This window comes from Chiloscyllium punctatum, chromosome 14, assembly GCF_047496795.1.
Source record: "Chiloscyllium punctatum isolate Juve2018m chromosome 14, sChiPun1.3, whole genome shotgun sequence".
In the NCBI taxonomy this organism is placed as follows: Eukaryota; Metazoa; Chordata; class Chondrichthyes; order Orectolobiformes; family Hemiscylliidae; genus Chiloscyllium; species Chiloscyllium punctatum.
Genome location: NC_092752.1, coordinates 21,296,358 through 21,324,239, shown reverse-complemented (window position 1 = coordinate 21,324,239; position 27,882 = coordinate 21,296,358). Strand labels below are relative to the sequence as shown.

General features: G+C 38.4%; 1 protein-coding gene across 1 annotated transcript; it reads right to left on the bottom strand.

Moving 5' to 3' along the window:
* Positions 1 to 4,653: 4,653 nt before the first annotated feature.
* On the bottom strand, positions 4,654 to 27,034 carry LOC140485470 (uncharacterized). The gene is made up of 5 exons (XM_072583676.1): positions 26,926 to 27,034; positions 26,333 to 26,680; positions 14,903 to 15,037; positions 12,448 to 12,533; positions 4,654 to 8,226 (listed from the first exon to the last, which is right to left on the bottom strand). The coding sequence occupies exons 1-5, from the start codon at positions 26,999 to 27,001 to the stop codon at positions 8,140 to 8,142; spliced, it is 732 nt and encodes a 243-aa protein (XP_072439777.1). The 5' UTR covers positions 27,002 to 27,034; the 3' UTR covers positions 4,654 to 8,139.
* Positions 27,035 to 27,882: the final 848 nt, after the last annotated feature.

Here is a 27,882-nt window from a genome sequence, read left to right as displayed (position 1 = left end):
CAGTTGTGCCGAACATAACACCAAATTAAACTAATCCCTTCTGCCTGCCCTTGGTCCACATCCCTCCATTCCTTGCATATTCATTTGCCTGTCTAAAAGTCCCTTAAATGCCCCAATTGTAGCTGTCTCCATGACCATCCCTGGCAGCACATTCCAGACCCCTACCACTCTCTGTGTAGTCATGATTTGGAGGTGTCAGTGTTGGACTGGGATGGACATAGTTAAAAATCACACAAGACCAAGTTATAGTCCAACAGGTTTATTTGGAAGCACTAACTTTCGCGGTGCTGCCTCATTATCTTTCTGATGAAGGAGCAGTGCTCCGAAAGCTACTGCTTTCAAATAAGTCTGTTGGACTATAACCTGGTGTTGTGTGATTTTTAACTTTGCCCATCCCAGTCCAACACCGACTTTTAACTCTGTGTAAAACCTTTGGCCCTCACATCTCTTTTTGAATTTCCCCCCTCTCCCCTTCAATACATCCCCCTAGTTTTGAACATTACAACTCTGACTATCAACCCTATCCATGCATCTCATAATTTTATAGACTTCTACCAAGTCTCCCCTCAGCCTCTGCTGCTCCAAAGAAAACAACCTTAGTTTTTTCTAGCTTCTCCCTATAGCTCATTGCAGTTATAGCTAATGTGCAATGAGACAGGATTAATCAATAGTCTAATGTCCAAGGATCCTCTAGGATACCAGGAACAGTAATCACAACATGACAGAATATCATGTTCAGTTTGAAAGGTGCAAGTTTAGTCCATGACCAGTGTTTTAAAGCTAAATAAACTTAAGTATGAAGGTAGAGTGAACTAAGGTGAACTAATAGATTAAGTTAAAAAATAGGACAGAAGAAATTTGTGCAAGATTTTTAAGGAGATAGTTTAAAAACGGAAAGATTTATCTCTATGAAAAATGAAGGTTATAGAGTCATAGAGTCATAAGGTGTACAGTATGGAAACAGACCCTTCAGTCCAACCCATCCATGCCGACCAGATATTTCAGCTCAATCTAGACCCACTTGCCAGCACCCGGCCCATATCCCTCCAAACCCTACCTATTCATATACCCATCCAAATGCCTTTTAAATGTTGCAGTTGTACCATCCTCCACCACTTCCTCTGGCAGCTCATTCCATACATGTACCACTCTCTGCGTGAAAACGTTGCCCCTTAGGTCTCTTTTATATCTTTCCCCTCTCACCCTAAACTTATGTCCTCCAGTTCTGGACTCCTCTACCCCAGGGAAAAAACTTCGTCTATTTATCCTGTCCATGCTCCTCATAATTTTGGAAATCTCTATAAGGTCATCCCTCAGCCTGCAACCCTCTGGGGAAAACAGCCCCACCCTATAGCTCATATCTGAGAAGGATGCATAACCTCTAGCTAATTAGGAAAGTTAAGGACAGCATTAAATTGGAAGAGACACTGCACAAATATGTAAAGAATAATGGGATGTGAGAGGACACATTTTACGAACCAGCAAAGAATGACTAGAAAGGTAATAAAAAGGCAGAAAGCAGAGAAAGTTTGCCAATAGTTAAAAAAACAGATAGTTAGTTAGTACTTGAATAAAAAAGGAGTAACTAAAGTACGCATTAGACTTGTTTGGGGAATTAATAATGGAAAGCAAAGGAATGTTGGAGGATTTGAGCAGTTATGTTGTGTTTGACTTCATGGCAGAAGACTTAGAAAACTCCCAAAGGTAATTGAAACTCAAGAGATGATAATGAGGGTCAAATTTAAAACAATCATAAGTACCACAGAAAAGGTGCTAAAAACTATTGGATCTAATAAACAAGTCCCCAGGACCAGAAGGCCAATGCATTAAAAAACTTTTAAGAAGAGTGAACACAGATGGTTGATATGCTGGATATAATTTCCCAACATTCCACCTAGATTCTGGAATTGTCCTAGCAGATTAAAAAATAGCTAAAGTTATAACCTTATTCAAAGAAGTAAGGGTGACCGAAATCAGGAGATTATGGACCAGTTAGCTTAACATCTTTTGTAGGGAAGGGCTATAATCCATGATCAAAGATGTTATGACAGGATACTTAGAAAATCCTGAAGTGACCTAAGCCAACATGGTTTTGTGAAACAGACATTCCTAGTTCATATTTCAGGAATTGTGCTTAAATAATGAATTGGAGTGTTTTGGCAAAGTAAGATTAACAGTAAATAGTGGGGAACAGATCTATGTGGTTACTTAGCCTTCCAAAAGGCATTCAGTGAGGTCTACATCAAAGGCTGGTCCAGTAGAAAAGAGCACGGGTAGAGGGTAACATGTTAGCATGATTAACGGATTGGTTGGCAAATAGGAAACAAAGCAGGCTTAAGTTGGTCTTTTTTTGGTTGGCAAACTGTAGCTGGTGGATTGCCACAGGGATCAGTGTTGGGTCCTCAACTATTTACAATCCATATCAATGAATTAGATTAAGGGAGACTTCATGTATGGTCGCTAAGTTTGATAACAACAGGATAGGTGGGAAAATAACAAACAAAGAGAAATTGCTAGAGAAACTCAGCAGGTCTGGCAGCATCTGTGAAGAGAAAAGAACAGCAGACATTTCGAGTCCAGTGACCCTTTTTCAGAATAAATAAAGAACAGCTCTTCAAAGGTGCTGCCAGACCATGTTGAGTTTTTGTAGCAATTTCTGTTTTTGTTTGTTTCTGATCTCCAGCATCCACAGTTCTTTGCTTTATTATAAGTAAGAAATTAAATTGTCAAGAGGAGGTAAGGAGTCTACATAGGGATATCGATAGAGTGGACGAAAGATGGGCAGAAGGAGTATAAAGTGGGTGCATGTGAACCTGTCCATTTTGGCAGGAAAAGTGGGAGAGCAATTTTATTTAAATGAGAGAGAGATTGCGGAATTTGGTAATACATAGAGATCTGAGTATCCTGGTGCCATGAATTATATAAAATTAGTGCAAAGATATAGCAAGTGATTAGGATGGTAATTGCAATGTTGTCATTTATTGCAAAAGGGATGGAATAATAAAGCGGGGAGCTTTTACTGCAGCTGTTCAGGTATTGGCGAGATAATATCTGGAGTATCTTGTACAATTCTGGTCATCTTCTTTGAAAAAAAATGTTATAATTGCTTTAGAAGCAGTTCATAGCAGGTTCACTCAATCCTGGGAAGAAGGGTTTATGCTGTGAAGATGGGTTGAACTGGTTAAGTCTGTATGCATTGGAGTTTAGAACAATAAGAGGTGATCCCATTGAATCATATAAGATCCTGAGAGGACTGGGAGGATGTTTCTTCTTGTAGGGAGACTAAAACCAGGGACAAAGTTTAAGATTCAGGGCCCTCTCTTATAAGACAAAGACGGAGAGAAGTTTACTCTCCCTGCAAGTTTTAGTATGTAGATGTTTCTTTCCAGAAGGCAGTGGAGCCTGTGTCTTTACATTAATCCAAAGCTGAGTTCTGGATCGAGTTTTGATAGACAAGGGATTCAAGGGCTCTGGGGTGCAGACAGAAAAATGTAGCAAACTTCAAACAAGTCAATCATGATCTTATGAATGGTGAAGAAGCAGGTTCAAAGGGCCAAATGGTCTACTCCCACTCCTGTCTTTCTATAGTGTTGCAGGTGGAATTGTACTTGGACAGGGGGGAAGGTCCTGAATCCACCCCAGCTCCTATAGGAATCAAACCCCATGCTGTTGGTCGCAGATCTGATTTGGATCACCTGTCCAGACAACTGAACTATCAGAATTCAAATTACTCTGACAATGAACAATTTTACAAGCATTTTGTAGCTTGGATAATGGATGGTGATGGTAGAGGCTCCAATTCTTTCCATCGTATGCTAACCAGGAATTCCTCCTGCTCCTACTGACTGCCACTCACATACTTTGAAAGGACTTATACGTTGATATTCAACCTTTGGCCATATCCATGCATCTTCCTTGGTGATCACATTCTGGAGTGGGACTGAACCTGGAGCTTTTACCTCCAAGGCAATAACTCCAGTCACAGTACCAAAAAGGTCTCCAAGGAGGGTTTAGAATGATAAATTATGATGCAAGGTTGAATAAATTTGCATTGCATTCTCTTAAGTATAAAAGATCAAGTGGTGGTCTTTAATCTAAAATGTTAAATAGTGTTATAGTAGATACTGAGAAACTACTTCCACTAGCAGGGCCGTTAAGCACACAGAAACATAATTGTAAAGTTAGTGCCAAACCAGTTGGGAAGGATGTTGGAATGTGTTTAATCATACACAGGTTGTAGAAATTTGGAATTTTCTTCCCCAGTCGATACAGTTTCTGGGGAAATTTGAAATTCAAAATTGAAATCTATAGAATATTGTTATCAATGGTACTATGGGGTGTGAAACTATGTAGCAAAATGGGGCAATGATCCAATTCCATCACAATCAAATTGAATGGGCTCGAGGCTCACAATGGGCTACATCTATCTTTCAGTCAGTTCAAACTCTGTGACTTGCGTCAAATTTTGTAAGAAAGCCACAAGATCCAAAATCATTCCTTTCATTAAAATATCAATAATAAAAGTTCTGTATTGTACTACATGTAGTCTATTATTAGCTGATTCTTTATTGACAATCTTTTTGAAAATATAAGTTACTGTTTCTAATTCCAAAAATTATTTAACAATTTGTCACAAACCACACTTCTTCCAGTGGCCTACACAATATGTCAACTGATTGTCTGACACAGAAATGTTCCATTTCCTGACGTAGACCTGCGTGTGGGTTTGCGTTGTCTGTGTTGAATGCATAACCTTTTTTTGCCAAGATATAACAGTAGCTCTAATGAGTGTGTTCATATTGTCGTCAGTAAACCGTCCAAATTATTTAAAATTTATAGCCATTAAGGTACATATTTTGTTTTAAATTGTTACGGGGGGTAATGTTGACATTGTAACATCACAAATTGCATCTTGCCTTTTTGTACATCTTAAGGGCAAGTTCACCAGAACTATTCATTGCACGTGTCATGATGAGATTAATTGAAAACCAGTAAGTGTTCCAGTAAAATCTAACGACAATTTAATTAGATTTTAGAAAATACTTTTTACTCCATTATTCCTTTTGCTTTTAAATTCCCTAAAATTTTTTGATTGAGTCTATTGGTCTTGTGTTCTAAGTGGCCTATTGCACCCCGTTATCAGTTCACATTTCCAGCGATTTGATGCGCAAAATATTTGAATTTGAAGGGTGAAGAAAAAGTTTGAGGTTTGAGATGCCTGACTCAGCAAATTCTTGGCCACTAACACTTTGTCTCTTTACATTGCATACAGTTCAGTTTCTGCATGCTTTGACATGTTGCATTTAATTTTTGCTTCCAGCCTAATGATTTATTTTTGGAGTGTTTGCAAGGCACATATCTTTTTATGTGGTGCATACAGTCATATGTGTAATATAGTTGGCTTATAGCTTAGGTTTCATCCTGTACAGGTGTCCTTCTATTTTCTATTTGTAACAGTACAATAAAAAAACAGCATTAAGACTTTTACATTTCTCTTTGTCTGTTTAAATGTCAAATGCTGATAATATCACCAACAGTGCAGACTATTTCCTGAACCATACAGTTTACCCTTGATTCTTTACTGATTGATTGAACAAATTCAGTTTTAATTTACATACATTTTTATCTGGTTAGTTGCCAAGTAAAATAACAGAAGAACTGAAATGATGCCATTTAGAGAAGGTAGAAAGTATAAACTACACATATATTTCTTTCTTTTCCAGATGTCTCACCCACCTACAGTCTAATAAACTGCATCTAGATGTTCCTGTGTTACTAACCCGGGCATGGGAAATAATACTGAATTTTGAAAAAAATCTTTTCTGAAAAATCTGTGTTTTAAAAAATAATAAAATGTCTAAATTGATGTTAGAGCAAACAAACTTTCACCTAAAAAAATTCAGTGTTAATCGAACAGACTTGTGGAGTTCTGACAGGAGCTACGTTTACTTGAAAACCTTTCAGAAGAATGAAAACCTTGAAGTTAGTTTCCTCCGAAAATTCAACATCTGACTTGGCAAAATCATCTCTGCCCTGTGTTTTCATGTTGTTGCTCAGCACTTAATAGTTTGGAAAAAGGCAGTAATGGACTTTGTTTCTGTCACCACTGATGCTGCCAGACCTGCTGCGTTGCTCCAGCACTTTGCTTTTTTTTCAGATTTCTAGTGCTTTTATTGGAAGGAGTGGGGAACCTGACTGCTGCCATCTAACAGCCTATCCACCTCCTTTAGGAGCTTGGTAAAGGGTTAGTACAGTCGAAAGCAGGTTTTGTTCATGATTATTTTGTTGAACCCAAACAGACAGTTGTCTTTTTTCCAGGCTTGTCACAGAGTGAAAGACAACCTCTGACTGTGAGATATATTGAGCCCTCGGGTAACCTGTGATGAATTGTATGCATTACCATAATTTTTCCTGGTTGCCCTCATTCTTGAATGTTAGTCCTCCTAGGCCACTGATCAGCTACCTGTTCTGTCCTCAAGACAGAGGCAAACCTCAGCATGGGTAGGCTGTCGCTGGCACTGGGAAGCACGCAGCCCCATAAATTGGGCAGCAAACTCCTCTCTGCCTCCCGTATTAGAGCAACTGCATTCAAAATGTGGGGGTCAGGTTCCAAATTTTATCCAGGTGTCAAGTTCCTGATCTGCTTTTAAAAGCTAACTCCTTTATGGAACGTTGGTCCCTTTCATTAATTTTCACGACTCAGAATGTTGTCAGCTGACTTACTGAATGGAAGAAGAGGAGCACAGATTCTCAAAAAAAACACATCTATGACTTTATTGTTCATTAATGTCCTTTAGGGAAGGAAACTGCTATCCTTACCTAGTCTGGCCTACATGTGACTCCGACCCACAGTAATGCGGTTGACACTTAACTGCCCTTTGGATAATTAGGGAATGGGCGAAAAATGTTGGCCTATCTGGCATTTACTTATCACATGAAGGAATTTTTTAAAAACCAGATCAGAGTCTGAAAGTTCTGTAATGAGTAACTCATCTCCTGTCTCTCCAAAACCTGTCCCAATCTCATTAGGAGAGTGATGGAATACTCACCACTTGTCTGGATGGATGCTGTTTCAATAACCTTCGAAACAGTCTAGTACAAAGCAGCCTGCTCGATTTGCATCCCATCTGCTACATTCAACATTCACTCCCTTTGCCACTGATGCACAGTGGCAGGAGTGTACACCAACTACAGGATGTACTGTAGTAACTCACCGTGTCTCCTTCAAAAGCACTTTGCAAACCTGCAGCCTCTACCACCTAGAAGGACATTGGAAAACCATCACCTGCAAGCTTCCCTCTAAGTCACACATCCTTCTTACATGGAACTATTTCATCTTTCCTTCATTTCTTCTTGGTTAAAATCCTGTATCTCCCTTTCTAACACCACTCAGTATTCCTACACCTCATAGACTGCTCTAGTTCAAGAAACCAGCTCTCCACCACATTCCCCAGGGCACCTGGCCATTGGGCATAAAATGCTTGTGTAACCAGTGATGTCCACATCTCAAACAAATGTAAAAAATATTGAAACTTTGATTTTCTTTCTTCTTCTGGGTTATAATGACAGCTTGGAGGTCATCCGCAGAAACAGGAAATACCTGAGAGCAGGAAACTCATAGGGGCCATTGCAATCTTCCACACTATTACATTACTATACTGTCTGAACATCACAACAGTCACTATACTCCATTATCATAATATTTGAATGAACTCCAACCTGTAACAGGCAAAATAGATTGGATCCATCAAAATCGCTGAATCAGTTTTTTTTGTACAGGTATGTTAATTTCTAATAATGAGATCAACTATTTTTCTCCTTCCCTTCTTTATGGACACATTACATCCATTCCATTCCTAAATGCTTCCTGGGAAGATGATTCTGCACCATTTAGCGCTTCATCCCATAGGTGGTGACAGAAAAGGTAATGAATTTGTTTATCTCTTTGATCCATGATGTTTCATATTGACGCTGCAGCCAACCATCCAACCTGACACAGCTTCAATTAACACGTGGCAACAGCAAAGTCTCCAGTTAGAATGCATCCTTGACTTCCAGTCTTGCGGAAATGATGAACCAAGTTAAAATACAAAGTCAATTTTGAAAATATACTTCTCCTTTCACATAGATATGGAAGATTCAGCTGGTTGAGACTGTGCATCTGGTTTCTTCATTTATATTTTGGATTGCAAAGTAGTCAAATGATTCATACAATGATGAGGCCAGCTGAAAAAAAGCCAAAGAGTTATGTGTTAGTTGAATAAAGCTCTCCAGAAGTAACATCTGACTCACCACAGTCTTTTTTAATGTGTTACTAAGGAAAGAAGAAATGTTGGATGTGCCCCCATTCCTAATACACTGCTAAGGATTTTTCCAGATGAGGTGATTGTTTTAACAAATTTAAATTTGTGGTATCTCAAGTCTTTCTAAATGGAGATTGTATTCTCCCTGAAACTAAGGACATGATATGAACACCTTATGATGGTAAATGGTGATTCCAGTTTGCATAAAACATTGAATTATTCAAACTGCATCATTAAAAATCAAAAATGGAGTGGACTGGGCAGTGAAACCTTTTTCTTTTCCTCTGAGACAGTTTCAATTCCATGATGTTCGTAATAATAGGATGAAGGTATTCTCTTCCTGTCGAATAGGATTGGAGCAATTGCAAATGGATTCCAAGTATAAAAGCAAAATACTGTAGGTGCTGAAATTCTGAACTGAAAACAGGAAATATTGGGAATGCCCTCTGAGACAAAGGCAAATTCATTTTTTAAAGCTCTTGAAAAGAGTGATGATTTGGAAACCCACTATTTATCTGTCTGCATCAAGTAGGATTTGCTAGGTCATGTATTTTTTTCTTACTCGTGTATATATACGTAAACTTAAATTTAATGTTTGTAAAATTGGGGTGACCACAGAGGTTTATAAAATCATGAGGGGCATGGACAGGATAAATAGACAAAGTATTTTCCTGTGATGAGGGAGTCCAGAATTAGAAGGGATAGATTTAGGGTGAGAGGGGAAAGATTTAAAAGGGACCTAAGGGGCAATGTTTTCATGCAGAGAGTGATGCGTGTATGGAATGAACTGCTAGAGGAAGTGGTGGAGGCTGTACAATTGCAACATGTAAAAGGCATCTGGATGGGTATATGAATAAGAAAGGTTTAGAGGGATATGGACCAAGTGCTGGCAAACTATGGGACTACATTAATTTGAGATATCTGGTCAGCATGGACGAGTTGGACCGAAGGATCTGTTTCATTGCTGTACATCTCTATGACTGACTCTACTCAGTAAGTCTGGTAGCACTTGTGAGAGAGAAAAGCAGAGTACAACTTTATGCTGTGAGAGTTGGAGAGTTTTAGAAGGCCATTTAATTGGATGGGGTGGGGGTATATATGATACTTGTCACCTTCGCCTCGCAACTGAGTTACATTTGGGTGGGGAGTGTCTGTGGTAAACCTTTTTGCCCCACTATTACATTAGGCCCTTAAGTTGGTCAATTAAGGTTCACTTCTTGGCCTCAGTTCACCATCGCTAGGATTAATCCACCTGAAAGTAGTCCTGTTGCCATGCTACATGGCAAACTGGTCAAACAGTGCAGTTTGCCTGAATTATTGGGTCAGTACCTGATTGAGGGGCTCCACATAGAGCAGGACAGTGTCACATTCAGAGCCACCACTATGTTATGGCTATTTGAGAACCCCTGCCCTGTTTTCCCCATGACATTTATCCTCTCAAACAATCAAACAGTACAGAAGAGACCCTTTGACTCAAGTTTGTACTGACAAAAAATGCTACTAACTACATTAGTCCTATTTTCTCACACATGACCAATAGCCTTCAGTGTTATTACACTTCAAGTGCTTATTTGAGTACTTCTTAAAGGATGAGAGATTTCTTGCCTCAACTACTCTCCTACGTTATGCATTTTAGATTCCCATGACCCTCTGGAGAAAACGTTTTTCCTCAAAGCCCCTCTAAATCTCCTGCCTTTCATTTTAAAATTATAGCCTTTTGTTATTGACCTTTTGAATGAAGGGGAATAGCTGCTCTCTATTTACCATGCCTCTCAAAACCTCTATCAGGTCCTACCCCTCCCCCAGCCCACACACACATATCACTTCCCTTACACTGCAATTATAGAGCCATAGAGTGATACAGAATGGAAACATACCCTTCTGTCCAACTAACCCATGCCAACCAGATAGCCTAAATTAACGTAGTCCCATTTGCAAGCATTTGGTCCATGTCTCTCTCAGCTCTTCCTATCATATACCCATCCAGATGCTTTTTAAATGTTGTAATTGTACCAGCCTCCACCACTTCATCTGGCAGCTCATTCTATACACCCATTACCCTCTGCATGAAAACGTTGCCCCTTTGGTCCCTTTTAAATCTTTCCCCTCTCACCTCAAACCTATGCCCTGTAATTTTAGACTTCCCTACTCAGGGAAAAAGACCTTGGCTATTCACCCTATCCATTCACCCTCTGATCTTATGAACCTCTACAAGGACACCCCTCAGCTTCCAAAACTCCAGGGAGAATAGCCCCAGACTTTTCAGACTCGCCATATAACTCAAACCCTCCAACCCTGGCAATATCCTTGTAAATCTTTTCTACACCTTTTCAAGTTTAACAACGTCTTTCGTATAGCAGGGAGACCAGAATTGAACACAGTATTCCGAAAGTGGCCTAACCAATATTCTGTAAAGCCAAAAGATGACCTCTCAACTTCTATACTCAATGTTCCTCTGCAATCCTGGGTATCCTTTCAGCTTCAGCAGCCACGGTCTCTTCCATGATGAAGCCAAGTGGCCAAGTGCTTCTCAAGTGTCCAGCAATTCTTGCTGGCAAAGCTTCTGCCTCCATGGGGCCTTAATTTCAGGCAAAGACCCACTGGTGGTCTTGCAATTTGATTTGGTGGTCCCTGTCTTGAACAATCAGCTGGAGTCCTTTATGCAAATCTTCCGCCAGCTGACAGAACCCCTGCCATCTCAAAAAGATTGCACCTCATGACTTTTCATTAAAACTAGAAAACGGTAGAAATAATTAAGAGCCGAAATGAGTCAGGGTGAAAAGAAATAACTGTGATGATGCAGAAACATGTCATCGCTTCTGTAACACCCCTCCCCATTTTGTCTCTTTTTCTTTGCATTGGCTCTTCCTTTTGCCTGTCAGATAGTATTTGTTTATTAAAGTTTGCCATCCATTCCTCTTGTGGAGAAACCTTTTTGTTTCCCTTCATGTGCTATTCCCATTATTACTACTTTTGGCCTTGCACAACAATCTTTTCTGTCATTTAATTTCTCTCATCTTCCACTCTGCTAGAAACCTCTTTTGTACTTTTTCCACTCTGTTCTATTTGATCCACTTAAAACCTCTTAATTTCTCCAGTCACCCACTCATTTCAATATCAAAACATGACTACAGAGTTCCTCAGCATAGTGTCCCTGAGGGGACCAATCATTTTCAATTGCTACATCAGTGACTCACCATGGGTCCTTCAACAGTACCTTCTAACCCACCACCTGTAGCACATAGAAGGACAAGGCAGGTGGTGCCATGGGATTAGTAATCTCCAGATTCAGGCTATTGTTCTGAAGGCACAGGTTCAAATCCTATTATGGCAATTGTTGGAATTTCAATTGAAGTAAGTCAAACCTGGAGTGAAAACTAGTTTAATGGTGACCATGAAGTTATTGTACGAACCCCATTTGCTTCACTCATGTCTTTTAGGGGAGGAAATTTTCTCTCCTTACCTGTCCTGGCCAATGTATGACTCCACTCTGATCCAGAGCAGTTAGTGATGGGCAACAATTGCTGGTGACACTACCATCCCACAAGGAAATACATTTTTAAAAATCCAATGCTTTGGGATACCTCAACCTTCAAGTTTCCCTCCAAGCCAAACATCACCATGGTTTGGAATTACTTTGCATTCCATCACTGTCACTGGGTGAAATTCCTGGTACTCCCTTATGAGCAGCAGCTCACCACTATCTTCTGCAGGGCACTTAGGAATGGGCAATAAATGCTACCCCAGCCAGTGAAGCCTGCATCCTCTGAACAAATTTAAAAACAGTTCTGACAACCTAAAACATTAATCTTTTTTTCTTTCCAAGGCTCTGCTGCACCTGCTGGGCATTTCAGCATTTTCTGTTCTTATTCAACAAACTTTAATAAGTTTCTTGTCATTGAGGACCAAGATGTTATAAACAACCACCAGATGCCAGCATGTCAGAGCTTTGTTTTGTCATTAAAGCTGGGTAATGAAAACTTCTAGATCAGCTTTTTGTTTGGAGAATATGGGTGACTAAAAGGGGAATCTCTCAGACTGGTTACTGGTGGGAGAAGCACTTTACTTTGGGAAAATTAAATGTACTGTGTGTAACTATGTTGTTAATGGGAAAAAATGGAGTTTCAGACATAGTACAACATACCCAATGAGATGAGCCTCTTGAAGATGAGCTTTCTTCATTCTCCTGATTTTGTTCAATGATCTCTTCTCTCGCGACATCAAACAGGACTTAAAGGTACAAATGGTATTTAATTTGTCATGCCACATTAATGCACAAAATAGCCACCAATTTAAATGGCATAAAACCCTAATTATTCACTCTTAACAACGTTAGAAATAAGTGATAGGAGCAACAGTAGAACAAGACAGCCATTGAGTCTATAGCACCATTCACTCTGATCATAACTGATGTTTAACATCAAATCCACATTTCTGCCCATCCTGTATATTCCTTGATTCCATGCAAAAATAAATGTTTGTCTATTCTAACCTTAAATATATTCAACGACGGAGCATCCAGAAGTCTCTTGAGGATTCAAAAGGATCACAGCCCTTTGAGAGAAGAAATTTCTCATCACCTTGGTCCAAATTGCAAACCCTTTATCTTAAAATGGTATTCTCATGTTCAAGATTCTCCCACCAGTTTGATATGTGTCCCATCAATCCAGTTCCGAATCTTGTAATCATCCATTAAATCATCTTTCATTCTTATAACTTCTAGAGAATCAAAGTTCAATTTAATCAGTCTCTCATTATAGAATAACTGTCTCACCTGAGGAATCAATCTAGTGAATTTTCACCATACTGTCTCCAATGATGTATGTCCTTTCTTAAATATGGCAGCCAAAACTGTGCACTGACCTCTGGGAGTAGTCTCAAAATCCTGTACAATTGCAGCAAGACGTTGTTATTCTTGCTTTCCAAAACCTTGCAATAAAGACCAATATGCCACTTGCCTTCCCAATTGCTTGTTGTACCTGTACGTTAAGTTTTATGTTTCTTGCACAACCATGTTTCTTCAAACAATTGCATTTTAATGTTTCATGCCTTTTAAAAAGATTTTCTTTTCTTACAACTGAAGTGAATAATTTCACACTCTCTCCCATGTAATAGTCTGTCTGCTACCTCATTGTCCATGCACTAAACCTGTCTATAATGCTTTACATTTCACTCTGTGATTGCAGCTTGCATTCCCATCTAACTTTACATTATTGGAAACGTAGAAACATACTCCCTTCCCATTCATCGAAATCTTCAATATTGGTTGTGAACATCTGAGGTCCTAATACTTTTCCTTGTGACTTTCCATTAGTCACAGCCTACAAACTTGAAGATTGCTCGTGTATGATTGCTATTTGCATCCTGTTCATTAATCAATCCTCCATCTATGCTGACATATTATCCCAATTTTGTTTGTGTGGCACCTTATTGAATATCATTTGGAAATCTTCATATAATACATCTACTGGTTCAAAAATCGATAATAAATTTCACTAAAACAATTTTTCTTTTGCCATAGATGTTGACTTTGTGCGATCATACCATGATTTTCAAAGTGTAGCTTTAAGATTTCCTTAATAATAGTTTCCAACATTTCCGAACAGCTGATGTCAAGTCAACTACTCTGGAGCTCTATTTCCTCTATCCTTCCTTTCTTGAATTGTGATGTTACATCTGCAAGTTTCAAATTTGCTGAGACTGTTCTATAATATAAGAAATATTTGGTAATAATAACCAGAATATTCAGTTTCTCTACAACATTTACTTCAGGCCATCAGACCCTTAAGACATGTTCAACCTTAATCCCTCTGGTTCCTCCAATATTTCTCTTTGTTGATAATAATCATGTTAAATTTTTGTGCGTATTAGTCCTTTGGTTGCTTTCTATTCTTCATATGTAACTTTTGTCTTCGACTTCAAGTTAGGCCAGTGACATAATGGATAATGCGTCTGACTTCGGATCAGAAGATTGTAGGTTCGAGTCCTACTGGGCTCGAATGCAATGTGCTTTGTAGGGGCGGCACGGTGGCTCAGTGGTTAGCACTGCTGCCTCATAGCGCCAGGGACCCAGGTTCAATTCCAGCTTTGGGCAACTGTCTGTGTGGAGTTTGCACATTCTCCCCGTGTCTGCGTGTGTTTCCTCCCACAGTCCAAAGATGTGCAGGTTAGGTGAATTGGTCCTGCTAAATTGCCCGTGGTGTTCGGTGCATTAGTCAGAGGGAAATGGGTCTGGGTGAGTTACTCTTCGGAGGGTCGGTGTGGACTTGTTGGGCTGAAGGGCCAGTTTCTCCACTTTCGGGAATCTAATCTAATCTAATCAAGACACTGAACCGTCCAGGCCCTGTAGATCTGTGCACTAAAAAAGTGAGATGCAGACTCTATTTAACTTGAACATGCAACAGAACTAATTAGCAAGTAAGTGTATGCATAAGTGTTCCAGGTAGCCACATTGACAACTACACTGGAGAGCCAGGTTATGTGAAACAGATGAAGAAAAGGCTATAGACAGCCAGCAAGTGTGCCAGTATATTTGTGGAGAGAAAAAGTTAAAAATTTGAGTTCAATATTTTTCTTTTAATAAATTATCAGTCACATACCTGGTACTGCAGTTGTATTTCTTGCATTTCTCTGAATTTTCTGTTGTTTCTTGTAAAATAAAACTACAGGAACCAATATCAACAACAATACCACCGCTCCTATCAAAGCTCCCAGTTTGGGTGCATTGTTATCTGCTATAAAATTGAAAAGAAAATGACACTTTATTGGAAGTAGACACACATTTCAAATCTTAACTAAATGTCCAGATTGACATTTTCAATAGAATGATTAATTGACAGAGTTGAGATTTCCAAAATGCAGAAGAAATTGTATTTGTTTAGTCAAATTATCCCTGAACTTGCAGATTATGTGATATAGAATTTTCCGATGGTCATCCAAGCTGTCCAACCTATTTCAAAGTTATCAATTTAAATGCAAGCATTGCCACTATTGGCCCCATCTGTAAGAAAAATATTTTTCTATAAATTACTTGCTATTTCAGACATATTTCACATATTGTGATATTTCAAGAATAAGTGTACATATACATTTTTAAAAACTGAACTGTCCTAAATAATTACAATTAAGTTTAATACATTCCTGACTTAAAATTTAAAAGACCCAGCACAACCCATGAACAAATTCAACGTCATCTACAAAATTCCATGCAAGGACTGCCACAAACACTACGTAGGACAAACAGGAAGGAAGTTAGCCACTAGGATATACGAACGCCAGCTAGCCACAAAAAGACATGACCCTCTCTCCCTTGTAGCCCTACACACGGAGGAAAAAAAACCCACCATTTTGACTGGGACTACACATCTATCCTGGGACAGGCTAAGCAAAGACATGCCAGAGAATTCCTAGAGGCCTGGCAAACAAACACATAGATCTAGATGCCATCTATCAACCCCTCAGAAAACGAACATAAAATGACATCACCACAAACCCCAGGAACCCCATCCAGGACAAACATATAAATAGAAAGCAGGAGATAACAGCTTCGCTTCACTTGGAGGTCGCCACTGATGATGTTACCTAGCCAGGTAATGAAATGTCTGGATATCAAACCTACAGCTCAGCGAGCAAACCTACACCCTAAACCTCAACCTGAGCTACAAACCTTCACAAACCTTGTAAAAACATTCTTGATCATTCCCCATTTATGATGGTTTAAAAAACATTGATTGTTGTTAAAGTGTGAATATTGGTATTAGAGTCAGAGTTATACAGAACAAAAAACAGACTCTTCGGTACAGCTAGTCCATGCCAAACATAATTCCGAACTAAACTAGTCCCATCTGCCTACGCTTAGCCCATATCCCTCAAACTAATTATTCATGTATTTATCCATATATCTTACACTTATATTGTAAGTGTAGCCCCATCCACCACTTCCCTTGGAAATTCATTCCAGTTTCCCCTCATGTCCTTTTTAAATCTTTCTCTTCTCACTTTAAAAATATGACCCTTAGTCTTGAAATCCCCCACTCTAGGGAAAAGACACCTGCTATTCAACTCATGTATACCTGTCACAATTTATAAACCTATATAAGGTCACCCATCAAACTCCTAGGCTCCAGTGAAAAATGTCCCAGCCTATCTAACCTCTCTTTATAACTCAAACCCTCCATTCCTGGCAACAGCCTGGCAAGTTTTTTCTGAACCTTCTCCAGCTTAATAATATCTGACCTATAACAGGGCACCCAGAACTGGACCCAATATTCCAGAAGAGACCTCATCAACATCCTGTACAATCTCAACATGACATCCCAACTCATATACTCAAAGGTTTGGGCAATGAAGGCAACCATGCTAAATGCCGCCTTAACCATCTTGTTGACATGTGAGTTAAACTTCCAAGAATTATGTACCTGAATGCCTAGTTCTCTCTGTTCTACAATACTATACAAGGTCCGACTTTTAATTGCACAGGTCTTGCCCTTATTTGTTTAACCAAATTGCGACATCTCACATTCATCAAAATTAAACTCCATCTGCCACTCCTCAATCCATCAACCCAATTGATCAAGATCTCTTTGTAATCTTCGATAACCTCCTTCACTTTTGATGATATGATCAATTTTGGTGTCATCCACAAATTATTGGACAAACTATTATTTTAGTTTTCAGCTTAACGGTGTGAAAAAAACTGAACTAATATATAGGTGGAGCAGGAGCAACCTTGGTTAATCTTGGTATTTGTGCTGAAGGCAATTCAGGCCTATAATAATATCAAGTTTTATTAATGGTTCCTACATTGGATGTAATATAATTTTATATGATAAATTACATTCACTGAGATGCTACATCAATATAACTGTTTTGGTTTTTCCTTGTTATGCACATTATAAATTCCAGCTCTTCAGTTTCCAATATTCTGTACAGATGAAGCAGATTTATTATAAAGGCAGGTTGTCTAACTAAGGTTGTATTTTGCTTGAGTGTCTAAAGTGCTGGGTGATTGAATTGCAATGTTTCAGATAATTAAACAAGTTAATAAGGTAGTTAGAGAGAAATTACTTCATCTGGTGGAATTTTGACAATTTGCATGGTTTATGATGGGCTTTGCTTGTAAATGTTTCATTACCTACATGGGTGACTGCTGGTAGTTAAAAAAAAGTGAAAAAGAAAACACAAAGAAAAAGTCTTAGTGGTTTTGGTGATAAGAAACTCACTCAGTTGCACATAATAGCATTTCTGAGTATAAGAATTTATTTTTCCTCTGGTGGAGAGTACAGCAGAAGTACAATCTTTATGCAATATGGGGCTTTTGTGGTGTAATGGTAGTATCTCTGCCTCTGGACCAAGAAGGATTGAATTCAAGTCCTAACTGTGCCAGAGGTGTGTAATAACCTCTCTGAACAGGTTGATTAAAAAAAATTTACAATCTGAGAGCAAAGCTATTCAATGGTGATACCAGCAGGCACTCATTCACACACACAAAAAAAAAAGAAAATCTGAAAAACTTCTGAATGTGTTGGGAAAATGATCTTCATTTTAATGAGGTAAAGGTTGCAAACCAAGCCTGATAAATGGACTTTAGATATCGATCTAAAGGGCTAATGTTAACAACAGTTAACTCTTGCTAAAATATTTTAATAGCTTCAATATTTTAAATCCAGGAAATTAAAATTGTGATGATTTATTTATAATTAAAATGAACAAAACAATAGCTGGGATCCCACATTGTTAATCGCATACAATGTTTGGGGCTTAGACTGCAGGTTTGGGATCAACCTTTGCTTCAGAACATAGGCAAGTATAGACCCTCAAAACATTACCAACTAATTTGATGCTGGACCTTCTTTTTGTTGATTCACCACTCTAAAATTACGATTAATCTCTTTAGTTGTTAGACTACTGTAGCTTGTACCTTAAAGTTCACTGCCCAATCTTGAGAGTATTGTAGAGATCTTCCAGGGAGTAGTGAGCATAGGATTAAGGTTAACAGAGTACAACAGGAAGTGCCACAAAGTTAGAAAGAGTTGGAAGGGATACAAGAAGGAGAAAATAGAATGTGAAATTTAAATATGAGATGAGGAAGCATATTGAACTCTCCGCAGCCAATGTTGTTCTTAGACTACAAATCCTTACACAATGTTAGAATAGGGATGGAGTGGACATTATAAGCACCCGAACAAAAAATGTCAGGGAAGTATAGGAATATTGTGAGACAACCCTCAGATAATTGAGTGGTCTGTGCAACATTTCAGTTTTTTCTTCAATTCATTTATGGGATGTGTGCTTTGCTGACTGGGTCAACATTTATTGTCTATCCCTCATTGGGCTTGACGAGCTAGTGGTGTGCTGCCTTTTTCAATCATTGCTATTTGATGCGTAGTGATGATAGGGTAGGAGTTCGAGACTTTTGACCCAGTGAAGGAACAACAATATGTTTCCAAGTGAGCATCATGAGTGCCTTTGAAAGGAACTTATGGTGTTCCCTTGTGTCTGCTGCCCTTGTTCCAGAGAGCAGTGATTGTGGGTTTGGCAGGTGCTATCTAAGAAAGCCTCAATGAATTCTCACAATGCATCTTGTGGATGGTACACACTACTGTTAATGAGCTTTGATGGTAGAACATTTGTGGAGGTGGTGCCAATCAAATGGGCTACTTTATCCTGGATGGTGTTAAACTTCTTGAGTGTTATTCAAACTGAACTCGTCCAGACAGGTTGACACAGGTCAGGTTGATAAGTGGCAAGTAGCAGTCTTGTCACAGAAGTGCCAAGTAATAAACATCTCCAATAAAAAAACATCTTCCTTTGACAGTCCATGGGATCACCATTGCTGAATGTCAACACTAATATAGTAGGATTATGATGGACCAGAAACCTAAGTGCATCAGCCATAAAAATACTGCAGGTACAAGAGAATAACAAAGGTTAGGGATTCTGCAGTGAGTGGTTAATTTATTAACTCCACAAAACCTTTCCAGTATCCACAAAGCACAAGTCAGGAGTGTGTGGAATACTCTCTACTTTCATGGAGGCTGCTTCAATAATCCTAAAGAAACTCAGCAGCATCCAAGACTTGGCATGTGTTCATCTTCTGAAAGATCCATTCCTCCAATAGCTTTACAGGATGCCGTGCAAAAGCTCAACAAGTCTTTGTTCAACATGATCCTTTAAATCCATAATCTTTAGCACTTGAAAAGACAACGGCAGCAATTTCTTGAACATTGTACACATTCCTAACTTGGAAATATATCCCTGATCCTTCACTGTTGTTGAGCCAAAATCCCTCAACACTCTCCCTAACAGCTCAATGAGTGCACTAACTTCTGACAGACTGCAGCGGTTCAAGGATGCAATTCATCACTGTATACTCAAGGGCAATTAGGAGTGAACATAAGAATATACAGATTAGGATAAAGAGTAGGCCATTTGGCTCTTCAAAGTTTCTTTGCCATTCAATAAGATAATGGCTGATCTAATTGTAATCTCAACTCCAATCTTCTCACCTGTCTGTATGAACCTTTCATCTTCTAGTTTTCAAACATCTATCCTCTTCAACCTTAAAAAATATATTCAAAGAACCTGCTTCCACACCTTTTGTCAAGGAGAGTTACAGCCTGTTTGTCACCACACTACAGGTGCAGCACAGTGGCTCAGTGGTTAGCACTGCTGCCTCACAGCACCAGGGACCCGGGTTCGATTGCAGCCTCAAGCGCCTGTCTGTGTGGAGTTTGCACATTCTCCCCGTGTCTGTGTGGATTTCCCCTGGGTATTCCGGTTTCCTCCCACAATCCAAAGAAGTGCAGATTAGGTGAATTGGCCATGCTAAATTGCCCATAGTATTTAGGGATGTGTAGGTTAGGTGCATTAGTCAGGGGTAAATGTAGAGTAATAGGGTAGGGGAATGGTTCTGGGTGGGTTACTCTTTGGAGGGTCGGTGTGGACTTGTTGGGCCAAATGGCCTGTTTGCATACTGTAGGGATTCTATATAAAAAAATTATTACAACACACACTCAGAAAGTGTTTCTCAGTTTAATATAAGCCAATATGAGAGCAACTTGTTTTGAAATAGTTATGGTTGAGATCAAAGTTGTTTTTAGGTTAAATTGACTTTATTTGTGTGGTGTTTTGGTGATGCAGTTAGAAAAATGACTATTGGTATTGTAAGGGTAATAGGAAGAAGGTGGTGGTGAAGGACATTGTAGCCTTGATACACAACACAGAACCACAGAGCTTCCTGATGCAGTGACCCACACAACAGTTCTCTCACGGAATCATAGAACCATAGAGACCTTTCAGGGTCATTGAGTCTGTACTGCCAAAAGTTTAATACCACCTACACTAGCTCCACTATCCTGCACTAGGCTTAGAGCCTTGAGTGTTACGACACTTCAAGAGTTCAGCCAAGTACTCGTTTAAAGGTTGTGAGGTTTTCTACCTAGCTATTTTGCCAGGCAATGCATTCCAGACCCCCTCACCCTCTGGATGAGAAGGTTTGTCATCAAATCCCCTCTAAACCTCCTGCCTTTCACTTTAAAATTAAGCCCCTTTGCCACTGACCCATCCACTAAAGGGGAACAGCTGCTTTCCATTCACCCTGTCCATGGCTCTCACCATCTTATTTTACATCTCTGTCAGGTCCTCTGAAGATAGACAAAACATGAACAATGGATAATTTTGTCGCTTAAGTTAATATTTAAGGCGTTTCAAACACAATTGATCCAAAAGATGGAATTGGTCTGTGTATGCTGAAAGATTTGCATTCATATGTTTCCTCATGGCTTCCCAAGTCCATGAACACTTGTTCTTTTTTCAGAATTCACAGGAGTCGTATATTGGCAGTAACTTCTGTCATTTTTAGCCAATAACAAATAGATAACTAGTTTTCTGAGGATAGATAACTTGAATTGTTGCAAAAGTGTTTGATGGTGTGATGACTGTAATATATTTTGAGACTGACAGTGTGACATATAAGATAAAACAAAAAAACTGCGGATGCTGGAAAGCTGTATTAAAAACAGAAATTGCTGAGAAAACTCCACAGTTCTGGCAGCAACTGTGGAGAGAAAGCAGAATTAACATTTTGAGTGCAGTCACCCTTCTTCAGGATTGACTTCAGACCTTCAGTTTTGAAAAAGGGTCACTGGACCAAAACATTAATTTTGCTTTCTCTCCATTGGTACTGCTAGACCTGCGGAGTTTTCCCAACAATTTTTGTTCTTGAGTAAATGTGAAACAGGTGTCTCGAGGTGCATATTGTCAGATTCTAGTTTGTCGTCCACTTCGTGTATATGCCTCTGGCTTCAAGATTCACCTTCAACAGCAGTGTACAATCTACAAAACTTAAATTACCAAAGCTTCTTCGACAGCCCCATCTGATTCTTTGCCATCTACTATGTGCAAGTTCCAAGGTGCAACCAAGCGCATGCATTGAGACGCTCATGAACAGACCTGATAGGTTTATACACAGCAAGAGCCACGACTTCTTCAATGTTCAGCTGGTGTGTGGCCACAGAAAGAATTTCCTGCGTGTATGTGTAAGCTTTCCAAGCAGCTGTTACACCTGCCACATCTCTCCTACTCCCACCCCTCAAAATTCAGGGTGACAAGGGCTCACCGCTAGCTGGCTCCTGACTTCCTCACAAGATCTTCAAACTGTACGCCAGGTCTTTCCAATGATCAGGCCTTAATTATTCCATTGGAGTATTATTGTATGCGTTTGTCAAGGTCGCCAAGTCAGTTGCAGCATGATGCATGTTACAGAATATGGCGCAGAGTGACATTTAAGGATGCAGAGTATGTGGAATTGAAACCTGATATCATCAGTGGGCAGGATTGCAAATCAACATTTCACATCAGATGCTTTTTATTTAATGTGAGGGAAGCACAATTCAACTATCTTACTACAACTACAGGAGTAAGATCAACAGATGTGTCAAATCAAAATTTGTCCTTACAACCAAATGACAAAGATTTACCACAGGACTCTGCACATAGTCTCCCAATAAGACTTGATATGATTTTATCATATAAATAGAAAACAATAAGTAATTTCAAAAACTTGCTTCCAGCAGGAGTTTCTTTCACTAAAAGGTATGTTTTAACCACGGGTAGCTGCCTGGCAGATTGTGCACCAGCAGGTTCCCAATTAGAGAATTATAAAATGCAAACTTATCAAAAGATCAAATTGGAAATAAAAATAATGATGACTGCAAAGAGCCTCGATGAATATCAAACCTTACTTGGTGGTCCTAACAGTAGTTGGCATGGTGTAACAGCATTATTGGTAATTAACCATCACAGAACAAACCATTTACAATCTCAAAAGAAATGCTGTTCAAAGCAATAATCAACAAATATGTTAAAACTTTTTTTTGTTTAATCCATTTCTTTGCCAGTCAGAACGTGTGGATTGACTCCTATTGCTGATTGTGTAGGTTTTCCATGACCCTCCACATAAAAAAAAGTTTCACTTTCTTTCAGTTGATGATATTACAGTTAAGTCTAGACATGACATTTAGACAAATGAATTGATGCAGAACAGTCATAGTGACAAAGTAGACAGGTGGAAAGTAGAGAATGTGAGCGTTATTTGCCTGGTACTTTCCTGTCCTCCCCTCTCTCCCTAACAGGAATCATCTGTCTCTCCTTCAGTGTTTCTCTGTAATGGGTTTGAGTGCTATCTTAAACATTTAATGTAATAAACATGTTAAAGTGCTTCCCCAAGATTGCCATAAGTAATAATATTTTTGACACTGCCTCACACAAGGAGCAATCATAAGAACTTACAAAAAAAAGACAGCTTTTAATATGCTGTGAAGAAGTGAAGAGGATTAGAGAAGAAATTCTGTATTGTAGGACCAAGGCAACTGAAACCAAAGCCACAAATGGAGTGATTTAAATATGGGATTTGTAAGAACCAGAATTGGAGAACTGTAAAAAGCTCTAAACTGTAGGCTGGAGGAAACAAAAGCATAGGGAGCTGTTGGCGGAATTTGAAAACAAGAGTGATGATTTTAAAACTGGAGTATTGCTGAATGGCAAAAAAGTGAGGGTGAACAATCATAGGTATGATGGGTGAGTTAAGATATAAGCAACAGGATTTGAATGAATAGAAGTTTATCAATGCTGAGGATAGGAGGCCAGTTAGGAGAGCATTGGAATAATCAGACCTTGTGGATAAAATGGTATCAGATGAACTGAGGGAATGTAGGAGTGAAGCAGTGTTCTAGAGATGGAAGCAGCAGTCCCAGGGCTGGTGCAGATAAGTGATCAGAAACTCATGTTGTTATCAAACACAATACCAAGGATCAAATAGTCTTGCGGAGTTTAAGATGGTGACAATGGATGGGGAATGGAGCATTTTGGGTGAATGTGGGTAAGGGTGGTGGGGTGTAAGGGTGGATGAGAGATGTGGATACTAAAGCCAACAGCTTCAGTCCTCCCAATATTTTGTAAGAGAAGATTTGTAATAACTCTATACTGGATGTTGGGCAAGCAATGTGACAGGTCAGAGACACTTGAGGAGCTGAGGAGGTGGCAATGACTGTCAGTAGCATACAAGTGATGTGCTTTGAATTGGTATTACTGAGTGAGAGTGTGTAGATGAAAAATGGAAGGAGACAAAGAATAAATTGAAGGAACACCATCGTAAAATCATTCTTGTGCATAGACCAAAAGTATGTATTAATATAGAGATTGAATTAGATTTTACGAGATTCAAAGATTCCTCTGTAGGCATAATAAAATGGCAAACATGGAGTAGATGATACCCTAAAAGAGTCTGAGCAATATAAGGCAAACTAATTTAATGAATCATCGCCTGCTCAAAGAAATACATTTGACCTTTCCCTTTATTCATTTTGAAAGTACAATCATAAGACCAGCAAAAAAGAGGTTATTGGATTATTTGTACTGTCACTGGCTCATAAACTATCTATTCTCATTTCACTCTTGGTCCTAATCTTCAGCTTTCTATATTCTCCTATTTTAAATGCTTATCACATTGCATTTTAAATGAAGCTGTGGTCTCTACATCTGCAGCTATTTGCAGTAAAACAGATATCTAATAATAATCCATTGAGCAAAAACTGTATATGTTGAATTAATTGATTGCCTGAAATTAATTTCTAATTTCATAAAGGCTTTCTCTTAAATGTTTGTTACTAACAATTGAAAATAATACATTTGTAAACACAATATCTAATTCAATCTGAGATGATATTTTACAATACAAAGTAATTACATTAGACGATAAAGTACGTGTATTACTTTCAAGATGTAATAAAATAATCTTCCGTAGGTATTGTTTGTCTGTGCTTGTTAATATTTTTGCTATAAGAACACTATCATTGGCTTCTAAAATTGAATGTTCGATGTTATAAGCAATTTTAAACTGGTTCCTCTCTTAAGGCATTCAATTAAGTCCCTCCTAAGAGACAATCAAATATTAAAGCTTTTGCAATTGAAGGCAAATTGTTTACCTCGTTCAGTAACTGGCTGACTGGAAGGACACAAAGAACAGTGAGGATGGACAGCTAATCTAATCGGCTGGTTTTAATGAATGGTACCCCATTAAGATCTATGTTGGTGCCTCAATTATTCTTCATCTTTAATTGTGACAGCGATGAAGGAATAGAAAACTACATAATTAAATTTATCATTATCACAGTTTTAGATATAAACAGAGTAGATGGGAGTTAAAATTACAATGAGCTGTTAACAGATTATGTAGATAGGCAAGACTGGAGTGACTCAATTTCAATATTGACAAATGTGAGAGCATGTACTTTGGACATAAAAAGGGTCAACAAGATATATTCTAAATGATGAAATGCCAGAGAGAATCAAGGTCCAAAGATACATAGGGAGACCAGACGCAAAGCATGAAAATGTTGTGAACAAGGAAAGAAAACAAAAAGGCTAATAGTAAATTTGTGTTTTATCCCTTGCGGGCTAGAATTCAAAGAGATGGATGTCATGCATCGTTCGTGTTGTGAATTATTGAAGATTTCACATCTTAAGATGGATATCTTGGTTTTGGAAGGAGTTCTGCATAGATTTACCAGAATGATAATTGGACTCCAAGAGTTAATTTGTGATGCAAGGCTAACAAAGCTAGTGTTGTATTCCCTGAAATTTAGAAGATTAAAGGAACTTTTTCTAAGTTTTCAAATTGTTAAAGGAAATCCTGGGAAAGAGATGTAGAGTAAAAAATGAGTATTGCAATTAGGAAAAACGCTTTCACATAAAGGATGGTAGAAGATGGAACTCTTCCCCAAATAGCAATCGGTGGTGCGTCAATTATTAATGTTAAAGCTGTGATTGATAAAGTTTGTTCGCCAAATAGTGCAAAGGAGAATACCTAGAATTAGGACAAAGATCAGAAATTATCTTATTCAATGGCAAAACGAATAGTGGAGGGTTAAAATTTCATACATCTCTTCCCATGTTCCTGTACCTTTTAAAATAAAAACATAAGTAACAACTAACATGGGGATTTTTTTTTGTTTGAAGCAATTGACTATATGCACTCCTTTCACCTTTTGGTAAATTCGAAACTGAATGTGAATTGCTGAAAATGTTCAGAAATATTTGTGCAAATATTAAAATGTATTTTTCTGCTGTTCCTTTTATTTTATACGCACAGCATTTAAGTTTTTATCTTTTCATGTCATATTTATCATTATAAAGTGATTCTGAAAATGAGAATGATATTACATCATTTGTCCTATAGACTCATAACCATGTCTATCACATGGCTCTGCATGATTTTTCCAAAGTAAACCAATTACATAAAGTTATGAAATCAGAATAATTAAGTTTATTGTTCTTCAAGCTGTTACTGTTTATTAATTTGATAGTGACATAAAAACTCTACAATTGACAGTATTATTTCAAATTAGTTCTTTCACTTTCAAATATCAATGATATTGTCTAGATAAGAGATGACTAAAAATATCTGCTTGGCAGGCAATTGAGCATTCCATGTAACATAACATGGATTTTTAATTTTAGTGGAAATTTACCTTGCACTGTCAATATTGTTCCACTTCCATTGCCCTTTCGAACTGGTGCTGGTATCTCAATCACCATGTTACAACGATACAATCCTGCATCATCTCGAGTAATACTTTTGATTGTCAACTTTGATTTTGCTTTCTCAACAGAATAAGATAGTCTGTCAACGTAAGCTTGATTTACAGAGCCATTTGAACTGGTTGCATTGAGGATTGATTTTGAGTCTTTAGTCCAATCTACCCTAATGCTTTCCATTTGTACATCGTCCTCACAAGAGCATTCCATGTTGATAGAATCTCCTTCACAAGCATTGATTTCTGGAGGCAGTTGAGAGACATTTATCCTGTTTGGTACAGCTATCAAGGGAAGAAATTATTAATTTGATGGTAATCAACTGCTTTTGTCTGAGAATGTAAAGAAAGTAAATTCTTTATTTCCAAGAATAACATTTAAACAGCTTCCTTAAATTCATGCAAACTCTTTATGGCAGTATTTACCCAAACTTAATTTAAATAATATCTTAATCGTGTTCTATTCGTAAACTGTTGAAGCAGAAGAATAGAATTATGGCTAGGTCAGAAATGAAATGCTCACAACTTACCTTCTGTTGTTTGAAGCAGAACATGAGTGTACTGCAGTGTCAGTATGAAGTGCAGGTAATCATGATTAAAGTTCATCTTGTCAGCAGCTATGATTTTGCTACAACTGAATGAGAATCTTTTGTTGAGTCAATTACAAAGGAAGGTTGTGCAACACCGTTTCCGTTTCAACGTCAAAACCACGTCTGATTGGCATCTCACTGTTCTGGGGTTACTAACCTAATATAATTTATAAATTTTCCAACAAATCTCTACAAAACACAAAACTGATTTTCCAGTTAATGACATTATTATTTTCTAGTTCAATCAAATCCATAGACTTGGGTATTAAACTAGAATATGCTAAGTGAAGCTTGCTGACTTTACTTTGAATAAGAAACCTTTTCGAGGTTGTTCTCTTTTCAAAATAAAACTCCCTTTATTTATGTCCTCTATTTTCCTGAAGCATTGACTCACTTTTAAATTTGCTTTTATTTCAACAGTTTCACCATAATAGCTGCATCTTTTCAGATTGGCTCATTTTTTCAATTCCATGGCTATGAAATTCACTTCTGAAGCGCTGTTTCAAGTTACACAGTGTTGCAGCATTGGAATCGATGATCAGTCTTAACCATGAAACCAAAGCAAATTGCAACAAGTAACTGGACAGACATGTGCAGATGCATTTCCTCCATGCAACCAAACAAGTTGAAAGAGCAAGTTCATTACCTGATGCAACATAACACGACTAAAATTGAGCATCATGTGTGCAGAGTATCCTTTCTGTATTCACTCTTGAAACAACAAGCATCAGGAAGAATGATGTACAATGTTCTGCAGCAATTCATGAGGCAATTTGATAGGCTACAACTGAGGAACTTTTCACTTGTGCTCTGTGACAAGTTGGTGGAGGTAGTGCTGACCACAGAAAGGCAGAAATGTGTATTGTCCTACATAGCATGGGGCAGTAACTGCAGTGG